Raw genomic sequence first — 13,310 nt, 5'->3', positions numbered from 1 at the left:
CTAAAAGCCCAAGACAGAAATCTTCTCAAAAGGAATACTTCTCCACTGTTGGTGGGAGTATAAACTGGTACAACCACTGTGGAAATCAATGTGGAGATTCCTCAAAAAAACTAAGATTGGAGGTCTCATCCGATCCAGATATTCTCCTTCTTGGTATTTTTCCAAAAGAATTAAAACCATTGTACCAAAACAATTTATATGCACCTATGTTACAGCAGCACAATTCATAATAGCTAGAACTCGGAAACAACCTATCTATCAACCAAGGAATGGATAAAAAAGATGTGATTTTTTTATACAATGGATTACTACTCAGCTATAAACTGGATAAACTGGAGAAGTAAATGGATACAACTTGAGACTATACAAAAAAGTGAAATAAACCAGATTCACATATGTAAACATCATATTGTTTCCCTAGAGAAGCTGAAAGAGTAAATAAGATCCAAAATGTACAATAAATGCTGTAAAATGGGAATAAGAAAAGAAAAACTGGAAAGGGGGAAAGAAGAAAAGAAGAAAGGGAAAAGCAAAAAAATACACACACACTTATACATACACACACATATATACAAGATAAATAATTACACTACTAATTTCTTTTAGTTCATAGAAAACAAAGGTTTGTGTTAATATTGTTTGGACAATTAAATGTCTGTATCTTGTACTCTGAGTAACTAATTTAAAGATAACAATACGCAGTGCACTGTTGTTACTCTATTATCTTGCTTTGAAATTTTGAGTTTTTTTCTTTGAAATAAAAATTTTAAAAGAATTTTTAAAAAGAACTCCTTCCTTTGTATCCTTTATCCCCTTACACACCATCCAGTTAGCAAGCCCTGTGTTATACCTTTTGAGGCGTCTCCTCTCCATCCATTGGTCTTCCATTTCACTGGTGTTCTAGGCTTATACTACCTCCTACCTGCACTACTGATAACAATCTTAAAGGACACATAGGACTTAGAAGCAAAAATAAGTAGAAAATGTTCCAGGTTGGTAGAACAGTAACAGCCCAGAAGAGTCAAGAAACTAGAAAAACCACAAGAATTCAAAGGACAATTCACTGAGCTAAAAGAAGGGGGGTATAGAAAAGAATGATATTATGACATAAAATTAGAAAACTAAACTGGACCAAATTGTGAGGGGTTTCATATTCTACACTACAGAATTTTAACCTTTTATAAGTTACATCTTTTTTCCCATGGTAAACTACCACTCACAAAGACACTGATTACTGTAAAGTATCTTGCCCATATTTCCCTTTCCTTCCTATCCCATTTTCAAATAAATGAAAGACATACATTTCAATCTGTACATTATAAAAATATCACCTCTAGATTATACTGTAAAAACAACTATCAGTGTCTCATGTTAGCACATGCTCAAAAAAAAATAAGGATAGTCTTCAGTTCATCGGAAAACACTGACGTTTTCAATAATGTGTGATTTGGGTTTCTGGAAATCATAAATTCTCAGAAAAGAACAATTTGTTTTCTTGCCATAGGTAGATTCTGTATCATTCACACATAGCTAATAGTCACTAAAAGCAAACTTCAAAATACCTACCAGAATTTTATTTTTAATGGGTATGTTTTAATAGTTTGTGGGAATGATAAGGAGTTCTCAGGAGTTAAAATCTTTAGAAAGACACAGATTCTATTGAGATCCTAATTAAAGTTTTAGAGATTATCCCTAACAAAACTCATATATGGACATACACAAACTCATGCGATTTATTTCAAGAAAGTCATCAATACTTAACACCCATCTACAGGTCACAAGGGTTTTGTTCTTCATAAGAAAAAGACAGCAGTGTTGGACTTATACTGACAGGACAGGAATTTCAAACTGTTTTTGTTTTTATTTGTTTTGTTTTGGATTAAAGGGTTTTCACTTATCTATCCATTCTTTAATTTAGTTCTTTTTATCACTGTCCTATTTTCTATGACCATGTAACAGAACAAAGATAACAAAGAAAATCAAATTTATGACCACGCTTTCATTAAAACCATGCTTCAACAAAATGAGCTAACTATTCACAACTGTAAACAGAGTCATAAAAGCAAACAGTACATTGGTGTTTACAACATACAGCGCGAGTAGTGCCAATAATCTAAATTCAGAGGAAAAAAATGCTATACACGTTTTCTCTGTACATATGCCACTGTACTCACTGTATATATGTCAGTATGAGCAAAATGATGGCTAAGCTGCTGACAGCTCCATGAGCAAATAATTCCCGTATCTAAAGAGTGCCAAATCCTCAAAGTATTCTTTCAATACTGACCTAAATTTCTTGTAGAAAAACAAGTAAGTGAGGCCATCTAGTGGATAAAATATGTTATGAGGTTTCCTCAAAAGTTACAAGCTGGATTCTATTGCTAAAACGCATTTATTTGACCTGAAATGGACCATAGTGGCTATTCCTTAAAAACAAAGAACAGTTCATAGCCACAAAAATCTAAGAATAAATCAGCATCAGAATTTTCTTCATTATAAAACCAAAAACCGTTATGTAAAACTTTTGAAGACAAGTGTTGGCATAATTTAAACTAGAGGAAAAAGCCATATCAGGTGTAACTGATCTGGAGAGCTAACACTGTTAGGACCAGAATCACATATTGGTCATTTCTGAAACCAAGGACAGTTCTTGACACACAGCACATGCACAGAAACTAAAAACTGGGTTAAAACAACCCATGTGACACAAGCCCCACTGCCTTTCAAATAAGCATAAACAGCCTCATACTATTCAGGTACCTTTAGCGGGTGCAGGTTGTATACTGATAACTGGGTGTTGCTTTGCCAATGGCATAAGTGTCGGTAGAGTCTGAATAAGGATGGTTTTTGCTGCAACGCTGGAGCTTGTTTGAGCCTTTGGTGCTGCTGGAAGTAATAAAGGCTTGGGCTGAATTGAAGGTTTTGAACTCATCAGAATTTTTTTCTTTGGAGTCATTCCATTTTCTGAAGAAACAAAAAGAACGAAAAAAAATCAGCCTGAACACAATTAACCAGGAACTAGAAAGCAGTCTATTACACACTTTTCTTATGCATTATTTTGACTTCTGAGTACCTATTTTTAACTGAAGTTTAAGCATAGCTTCTCTACACAAACGAACTAAGAAACCTCCTTAATTATTTTTTGATCAAAGTGCAGTTTTGGGAAGAGGACACATGAAACGGTAAAGGAAAAAGAGCTAAAATCATGGGAAAAAAGTCTAGCAATTAATGAGGTAATAAACATCACAGTCAAATGGCCTTTATACTCAGTGTCTTTAACTGAAACTTTGCAATCTCTCACGATGAGATAATCTAAGGCTATTTTCAAATATTTTTAACCTATGAAGACAGAAACCATCAAAGATTATTTCTCTCCTTTTCTCACCATGGTAATCACACATAACAAGAAAAAAAAAAAGGTCCACTAGTTTAAAAACAGTAAACCAGCTTCACAAACATATGTTTAAACTAACATTCTATTTTAAAAAATGAAACCTATGCTCCATCTAAAACAGAAAGCACAGAAATTACTAGACAGAATAATACCAGTTTTGTTTCTAGGACCAATAATGGGTTTGTCTTCCTTTGGTGGCTCTCCTGAGGATGGACTGTTACAGCTTTCACCATACAAAGAAAGAGGAGACATCTGGGAGCTAGAACACAAATCCAACTCCTCCTACAGCAAAAACAAAAAACACCATAAATTAGTTCACAAAAAACATAATATTTGAACAGCCTATTACTTACAAAGAGACATAACAAACCTTATACGTAAACAGAAAAATATTTCAAGGCATTGTCAAGACAAAATATGACATATTATATAATCTATGTGATATGTTAATCTAGAGTACATGACTATGGATAGATCAACATTACCCACTAATCCCAGAGGAAAACTAACTCAAAATGTGGAGTGTGGCTATGTCATCTTCCACATTTCCTCCTATAAAGAATATATCTTATTTGATTCCTAATTATATAAACATATAGTATCATTATAAGACTACTGTTAAATGCAAATATTGTTTCTTCATAATCTTTTACTTAGTCTTAAAAGAATCTTAAAAACAAAATAATTCATGCTATTTTTATCCATTCCTATCTATTAACACTATCTTTTTTTTTTTGTACTGAAGGCTTGAACTCACAACGTTATGCTTATCAAGCAGGTGCTTCTGCCACTGAGCTATATCCTTGGCCTCTCTATTAAGACTATCTTTGGCCCAAATATTTCAAAGAAAAGACAAACACTAAAAGGAACTGGACTATTTTCTTTAATGTGTAAATTGCTAATACAGAGATATATGAAGGCAACCTTAATATTTTTCAAGTCTTTTCATATTGAGTTGATCTGTCTTACTCCATAAAAGTTTAACTTAAGATAAAAAGTGTTTCAATCCACAGGAAAAAAAAAGATAGAACGTGACAGAGAAGCACACTCTTCATATCATATCCAAAATAAACCCTAACTAAAAGAAAATTTACAAAAATACTTTCTTACTTTTATAATGATGTACGCTCTATTAAATCAAAACATCTGGAAGTCATAAAGAAAGAAAAAACAGATTTTTTTACAGAAATAATCAAAATATTTAACTGTGATAACTGGATCAAACATTAAAAGATGCATGCCACAAGAAAATGCTTGCCAAAAATGGATGAAATATAGAAACAACCATTTTACTGAAAGAAAATGCAAATGGCAGCCAAAGCCAAATTTAAAAGTTTGTCATCAAAAGAAAAAATAAAAATGACCCAGAGATGGTGATATGGGAGAAATGGCCACTCAATGCCAGTGATAAGAGAACAGTTTCCTTCACCTATGCTTTATACCTATTCAGCATGTGGCCAGGAGCTGTGTTACATAAGTCTGGGAAAATGCACAGTAGCTTATTTGCAGTAAGCCAAAGAATACATGATGACAACACAGAAGGAGCCAATTAGCTTGACAGCCTTTAAATACTTAATAGGTATTTGATAAAAGTTAGCAAGAATTCATCATAAAAGTCCTAGTAAAGAATGATTAGAAGTCTGCTTTCTTAACTTTAAGATGCTATGTGTCATTTTTACACAGTGGAAGTCAATCTTGGTGTTGAAACACTGAAATCAATACCACTAAAATCATGATAAGAAAGATACTTGCTTTTCCTATAATTTTAAGAAACACAGTTGTACTGGAAAATGAAATATGTGGAACAAATATTAAAATAGAAAAGACAAAAGAGTCTTTCTGAAAGGTGCTATGTTGCTTACCTGGCATACACATAAGAACCGAATGAAAAATTTCTGACTATGAAAATGTTTTAATATTCACCTATAAAGTATAATAAACAGGAAAAAGACAGTAGTTCACTAAAAATTTTATCAAAGAACAAGAATAATAGGGAAAAAAAGTCCAAGAAACTAATGAGAATGTAGAAAAATGCTGAAAACAATCATTTATCAAATATAAAGCCAGGCATGAGGGTAAATGTCTATAATCCCAGCACTCTGGAGCTGAGGTAAGAGGATCACTTTCAGTTCAAAGCCTGAGTGCAAGAACAGCCTGAATTACATAACAAGACCCTGTCTCAAAAAAACCAGAAAGATAAATTAGCACAATGGAGTACTACTCTGCCATGAAGGACAAACTTGAGCTACTTATAGGAAAATGGGTGCACTTTGAGACTATAGTATTTTGTGAAATAAAAAAAACACACTACATTAAATATCACCATGATTTCTTTTATATGAGAAACCCAAAATATAAATAGTGTGAAGAGTAAAGTAAATGTTAGGTAATAGGAAACAGGGAGCTAGATCTTTGCAAATGGGAGAGGACCTAAACATACAGGGAGAAGGAGGGAATGGAGACAAGGGAATAAAAAGAACTAACATGTGTTACATCCAGGTACCTGCTCCCCGTGATGGATGGGCTAAGATTTTACTAAACTCTGATAGCTCCTTAGTACAGTTAACATCCTACTGACTTAATCCAGATCAGATATTGATGGCCTGGCAGGAGCAAAAAAAGAAAGATAGAGACATTAAAATAGCCAGAAGCACCAGACTAAGTGTAGAGCCTACCAGAATGAAAATGTCTCAATCTACAGCAGATATGAATATAATGAAATACTAACTTGAACTTTCTTTTTGTATTTTCCCTCTGTTACCTAAATCAGGAACTCCCTTTTCTTGACCTCAGAGATTTCTGTCTTAACGAAAAGCAGAAGCATTCTTAACAAGCTAACAGACTTTAATAAAGACCACAGCACACATTAAAAAAATAGCGGTAGGCATTTCTGAACTAAAGAGATCATTCTAGGTTATCAGCTAAAGAGTTACAAAAGCTAACAATCTTAGCAGGGAACGGTGGCACACGTCTGTAGTTCCAGCACTCAGTGGGCTGAGGCAGGAGAATAGTTGAGTTCAAGACCAGCCTGACTACATAGTGAGTTCAAGGCCAGCCTGCACTATAAAGCAAGACCCTGTCTAAAAAAAAATAACAACAATCATCCTTCCAAGTCCTTAAACAATGTATATTCTAATAGGAAGAAGAGAGACATAGGGACCATCAGCCAGTAAACAACAACAAAAAATTAGATAATGGCAAAATAAAAAAACAAAAACTATGGATGCAGGAGCATAGGTGAAGGAGGTCAAAACCAAAGACACTAACAACTTTCTAGCTTCCACCTGACCCTCCCTCAAGTCTCTGCTTCTTTGAGAGATACATTAAAGTAGCCCCCTCCCCCACAATTAATGAAAGGTGACTACCTCTCTATGTACATATTTTTCAGACAACACTATAACCCAAATCTTTTTAAAACACTGGCTACTTACAGGAACATGCTGAGTTGAAGAACAAGAGTCCACTGACTGAGGAGACAAGACCGAACAACTTGAGGAAGCTGGAGAAAGTGGCTGAGGTTCTGCCTTAATATCTTTAACTGAAAAACATGGAATAAAGGTTCTTCTCACTGGACAATGTAAACTCAGAACAAAGTGAATGACAAAGAAGGTAGAATCCACTGTTAAAATTCAACCAGATATGGGAAAATATCTATCACTAAAATATACCATTAAGTGAAAATGCAGGATGCAGAAAACAGGTATGTTTCCATTTGTGTTGTAAGTTATATATGTAATACAACTGCTGACATCTGCCCTAATTCTCAGGAGGTTTAAACAAAAAGGAATTGGTAGCAGTGGTTGCTGTCTCTTAGGAGAACTTGTTGGTTGAGTAATAAGAGCAAAAGGAGACATTTTTCTACTCCATAAACTTCTGGTCCTTTTAAATATTATATCATATGCAAAAAAAAATTATAGATTCATCACAATTTTTTTAAATTTAAGAAACAGGAAAGAATTATTTTGTAAAGTATTTTTGGTTATATAATCAAAATCACAAAAACATTCATATCTTTTGAACTATTAATTTATTCTATATAAATTTATGAGCAACTATAGTCCAACCAGTTAAAGATAAAATTGAGCAAGAGTGTTAGACTGTTCTCCAAAGCCACAGAATCTCTACCATCCCACTTGATCTTCTATGATGTGCCCCTGCCACTTCCCCAACAAGTGGAGTCTACTCCTTCTTGCCCTGAATTCAGGTGAACTTATGGCTCCTTCAGTCAACAGAGTGTGACTGACAGCAATACTACATGAATTCCAAAGATAGATATACAGCCTCTACTCTGTGTGCCAGAACACTCATAGTTGAAGTCTACTCTGACACCATCTTGCAGAGGCAGATGTATGAGCAAAGAAACCTCAAGATGATTTTAGCTCCCAAATGTCACGCTAATTCAGCCTTCAAATTTCTCCAGCTGAGGTCTGGATATCACAGCACAGGGACAAGGCACTCCTGGGGCATTCAATCCAAATTCCTGACACAGATTCTGAGAACCTAATTAAATGGCATTTTAAAAAAGCTACTCAGATTTATAGTAGTTTATTACAAAATAAGAACCAGGACACTGACCTTGTATATCCCAAATTCTTCAAGGGAAACTAGGGATTGAGCAAGATAAATACATAAAATGAAGGGGAATAAGAAAGAATAGAGAGGAACTTAGATGAAGGAGTATGCTAACCATTTACCCTTTGTCTCTCAACTCTGTGATTAAATCATTACCATATATCCCAGCTGGCTTCCTTATAGGTCCTGTCAATAGGGAGTACTAAAAGGATGCTAGAAGACAGGAGAAAGAATTCCTTTTTCCCTCCATGAGCTCTAGCCCAGCAGTGGTAATTTGCTCCAGGTTTCAGCTTCTTCTAGCACACCCAATCCTCATCAACAAGCTCTCTTAAAGATATTACATCAACCAACTTACATCAACTTCTGTCACCTCTTCAGAAGCATGCACAGCAAACACATGGAATCCCTCTAGCAAGCTCCTGAATTCTGTTAACCCCAACCTCCTCCCTTTGCTCTTTAATCCCAGCTGGGTCCCCAGATAGGTGAGTCTCCTATAGAGATATTATTGATAATCTGACATCAGTATTTCTATATCTTATACGATTTGTTCATTTGTTATACTTCTGAAACATAAATTTTTTTACATTCCTTATTGTAAGAAATGTATTTACACCTTGGTACACCAGAAATAGGATATATAGTTACTTTTCTTTTTTTTTTTTTAATTTTTTATCAGTACCAGGGATCGAACTCACGACCGCCTGCTTGCAAGGCAGGTACTTATGCTGCTGAGCTAAATCTCCAGCCCCACAAATAGGACATACAGTCCCTGAAATCTTTTAACCTACCAAAACAGTCCAATAGCCCCACCTCATTAAGTACTACCAAACTACAAAATAAAATGGAACTGATTAAAGCTTTTAGTAGTGAAGCACATTATTACCTGTACAGAACTGGTTGTTTATGCTCCAAATGTCTGACTCCCAAGGCATCAAATCCAAATCAAAATCAAGATGATCAATATGACTTTCCTGCAGATTTCAAATCAGCAAAAGTATATTAAGATAAAATATATACGTCTTGAAAATCAAACTATCAGACACAATTTTCCATAAATAATATCATTACAAAGGCCTAAGCAAGTAGAAAGGATTCTCTCTGTCAAGTGGTTCATCTCCAGTATACATCTTGGAGAACTGAGAAATAAGCTAATTTAGTAGTTTGAAGCAAAGCAGTAACAACAAGAAAGGAAGTAATAGAGTCAATACCTAAAGATTTAGTTGGATTCATTCTTTTCTGTGGGAGCAGACCAATAGAAGAGTCACAAAATGTGTCTTTTGCCATAAGGGAGCTCCAGCAAAATAGGTTTCCCACTGCCATTAAGGAAAACAAGTCCAAACAAACAGCTGTGCATAATATCATCTCTATATGCAAAGGAAGTACAGATACAACCAAACAAAAATGTAGACATCATAAAAAGGTAACTACCACAGAATAATTTCCTTTTTTTCTAGTGTGCTATACTTTCTCAAATTTCTAAAATTTTTAGGAATTTTTAAAGACATTTTTTAGTCCTAAAATATAAAATTAAGTTTCTCAAAGATCAATCAATAAAATTCCTTTAAAAGGCCTTCATTTGTTTTCTTTCATTTAGGTCTTATTTTTTTTTTTTTTATTTGAAAATGACATGTTCTGGTCAGATGTGGTGGTGCATGCCTATAATCCCAGCACTTGGAAGGCTGAGGCAGGAGGATGGCACCGTTTGCAGCAGCGGTTCCACATTAGAGGCCAGCCTGGGTTATATATCGAGTTCAAGGTCAGTCTGATCTACATATCTGTCTGATCTACATAGATTCTCAAAACCAACCCCCTCAAAAAAAAAAAATTCTGGCTCATCAAATGTCACCTTCTGTTATGTATATAAAGGATTACTACATGATTCAGAGATTTCATGTGGCTTTACCATCAAAACAATTCCAAACAGTACAATTTTTTTCCAACAGTGGGCTAGGGATTGAACTCACGCATGTTAGGTAAGCACTCTACTACTGAGCTACATCCCCAGTCCTTTTGAGTTACTGTGAGATAGGTTCTGATAAATTGCCCAGGTTGGCCTCAAACTTGCAATCCTTCTGCTTAGGCTCCTGAGCAGCTGAGTTATAGGTGTGTGCCACTATGGCCGGCTTCAAACAATACTGTGAAAAGTATTTGGCATTACAGAGACGAGAATAGAAGTAAACAATTCAATAAAGTCAAAAGGCAGTCCATACTAACTTAATGTGGCAGATTATAAAACAGCAATAATACAGTAAGCCATAACCAAAAATCAAAACTCCATCTCATAACTGATAATAACCATGTGTTAATAATTTCTAGTACAATATTATCATTTCAAGATATCTATTATATGGTTTATTTTTTAGTGGGAATGTAACAGAGAAAAGAGAAACTTTTCTTATCAGATGGCTCTTAAATAAATATAGGTACAAGATACATAAAATGTGTATAAGTTCACACAGAAATAAACATTTCAACCATGAAAGAACCATTTTTAAAAATCAACCTTTTTCTGTTTGAATCTATGCATTAAAAAATGTAGAAGTTTTGTACTTTCAGCAACCAAAAAAATCCTTACTTTCTTAGTCTAAGGAAATTTAACAATACTGCTTATTTGAAGGTTGGCAATAGTTTCAAACATGTACAACAGTGAATGTGATCTATTCCAATGATGCTTCTGACTTAGTCCTCAGCCTAAATAGCCAAATACATTTACAACTAAAGGATTTTATCTAGCTGGAAATTTAACAGGTCCATTTTATGTAAAGTGAAACACACTGGCACTTATATACTGTATCCCTTCAAGGTTGTATTATAAGAAATTCTCCCACCATGTGGAAAAATGAAAACAGACATCCCTTCATGTTATAATTGAAAAACTAAGGAGCTGAAACACTGAACAACTCATATAAAGTAACAGAACGTTAGATATTAAATCAAGACCATATTTCCCTGAAACAAATTTAACACATTGTTTTTTAACACTGTTTTTTAAAAATACACGATTTCTTGTAGGATCTAGAGGTTATTAAAGAATATCAGTTGCTTAGTAAACTAGCCACTTACAAAAGAGTCAATTTAATCCATAGATCATATTCTAAAGCATATCACAGAGTAAATTGAATCATTAAAATCCCACACAGTAATTTAAAAGACTACATGTACTTCACTATCTTCTACTGATTCATAGTAAAACAGCTATCAAATCATTCTTTGAGAATATCTGAAAATCTCAAGCCAGGGTTATACATATTTATACTCAAGTTAATAAGAGCTTTAAAAATAAGTGATCATTAATCTGTTTGATAAATTGCTCACCTTACTTCCCATATGAAACTGTACTTTATCTATTAGAGAACAAAACAAAGTTCAAAGCTTTTTAAGCCAATCAGCTTCATATATACTAACAAAAAAAGGGGGGGGGGGGAATGACCAAAAAGAAAATCTAAGATATTTTTGAGGACTCAGTATTATAAAAATAGCTTTTACATAAAATTCTAACCAATCAAAAGCAAAAAGTAAAGATAAACCTAATTTTTAGTTTTCTACAGTAAGCATATATAACTTTTAAAAAAGAAAATTGATAAGTTCTGTTTGAATGATTTCATGACTCACATATACCCCTTAATGTCATACCATTTCCCTTAAGCAGCAAAGATCTACAAAAACCAGCAAGTCAGCTGTTTAGTGACTCTTCCAAGGTTACTCATTCATGGGGCCAAAAAATGGGCTTAGCATATATATATATATAAAGTTTTCTCACACCAAGACCAATGCAATTCTATGCTGCTACATTTCCTGACTACATAACGACTAACTTTTATAATTAGTAAAGTTAATAAAACTTAAATTACTACCCTAAACCTGTTGCCCTGAACCTTGCAATCACTAGAGTAAACATGAAACATCACATCATTCACATTCTTCCTCTCATAAGTACTTACGTAAGTTTCATTTGCTGCATCCAATTGCAGTTCATCTGTGTCTGTGAAATAACCAAGTTCAGCAAAGAGTGTAGAATCTTTAAACAAAAGAAAAGAGAGAAAAACTGTCAATTCAATGATATGACACAACAACAAGCACTATATTCCCTTGCCAGCTCCATCAGGGTTTCTAATTGGCCATTAGGACTACTGATGATCTCAGGCAGTGAGAATGTTAGGCAGTGAGAATGTCAAGCATTTCAAAGATGGTTTCTAATACACGTATTGTTTTCTACAGATTTGAAAGGTTTTTTGTTATGTAATGTTGGAAAAACTGGTGGTGACTTTCTGGAACATCACTAATAAGAATTCCAATGATAAATCTAGACTTAGCAACAAAAAGTAACACGATTACTAGTAATAATGAGAAGAGAGGACTATGGAGAATATACAGGTAGTGTGTACAATTATTTGCCATCCGTGCGTTGCCAGAACAAATAATTTTTTATCTAGAAAATAAAGGACTTATTGAGTTAAACTTTTAAATTCAGTTCCACAAATTGAATTATATTCGAATTTCCTAATGCAGTTTTCCTTAGAAATCAACAAGGTGACCTCCAGGAAGACTGCAGAGTGGTGAGCAGCAGAGAAAGAGCCTCTCTGAAATTTGGTGCCCAGACACTGGAATATACCAACATGAGGAAGAGAAGGAGGGAAATGGGTAGTTGGGACCCAGGAAGGTTTTGAAGTAAAAATTAAAGCTCAGGGGTGGGGGGAATACAGGAGCAAAGAGAGAGACTTCAAATGAAGAAAGAGATGGCAAGTGGTACTCTCTCCCGGAGCCCAGGATCACTGCATGGGAGGGGCAGCTCCAACTTGCAGACATACGGTGATGACTGGTGACCCCAGACACCTCCAAGGAGAGATGGACCAGTGAAATGGAGCAGTGGACATAGTGGACTGCAGTACTGGTGATTTATTGAAGAGAGGGTGATTTGCAGGCAGCCATCTTGGAGAGAGGCTAACAGAGCCCCAAACTCAAAACAGCTGCAGGCCTGTTCCCTCTAACGGCTGTCAATGACAGGATCAGGCTGCCCAGTTCAAGTCAGCAGGAGGGCAGGGAGCCGAGTTCAAGCCAGCAGGAACCTCACAGACTGTTGCAGGCTGCGCAAATCTGATTCCTGTGGCAGTCAGAAGCAAGCCTGAACATCAATGGAATTAAAAGTGAAGACTTGCTGGGATTACCCACTGTCCTGCCAGAAAGCTATGGCTGGTTTACTGGGATTAATCAACTTGGATCTGGACTCTGTCTGCCTATGTTGTCTACCAGTGATGCCAGGGACATGCCTTGAAGAGGACATGTTTTATTTTCTTTTTTCTCTCTTTTTTTGTTTTTTGCTTGGTTTTGTGTTGTTTTTTCCTGA

The 13,310-nt window shown here is 35.0% G+C and overlaps 1 protein-coding gene across 2 annotated transcripts in view; it reads right to left on the bottom strand.

Annotated features, from left to right (window-relative positions):
- The window catches only part of Atf6 (activating transcription factor 6), a 188,476-nt gene that overhangs the window by 162,469 nt on the left and 12,697 nt on the right, over nt 1-13,310 (bottom strand). The window contains exons 2-6 of one of the 2 annotated variants that reach the window (XM_013149252.3): nt 11,908-11,984; nt 8,850-8,937; nt 6,826-6,932; nt 3,547-3,676; nt 2,761-2,964 (exon numbers count right to left, since the gene is read on the bottom strand). In XM_013149252.3, coding sequence (XP_013004706.2) covers nt 2,761-2,964; nt 3,547-3,676; nt 6,826-6,932; nt 8,850-8,937; nt 11,908-11,984 — 606 coding nt within the window. Of the gene's footprint in view, nt 1-2,760; nt 2,965-3,546; nt 3,677-6,825; nt 6,933-8,849; nt 8,938-9,174; nt 9,194-11,907; nt 11,985-13,310 lie in introns of those variants that run through there. The other variant, XM_063253564.1, reaches the window with a different exon arrangement.

Source organism: Cavia porcellus, unplaced genomic scaffold, assembly GCF_034190915.1.
Source record: "Cavia porcellus strain 051 isolate PalLab524CR breed Dunkin Hartley unplaced genomic scaffold, mCavPor4.1 scaffold_7, whole genome shotgun sequence".
Taxonomy (NCBI): Eukaryota; Metazoa; Chordata; class Mammalia; order Rodentia; family Caviidae; genus Cavia; species Cavia porcellus.
Note: the sequence above shows the minus strand (reverse complement) of the source record. Positions and strands in the feature narration are given on the sequence as shown.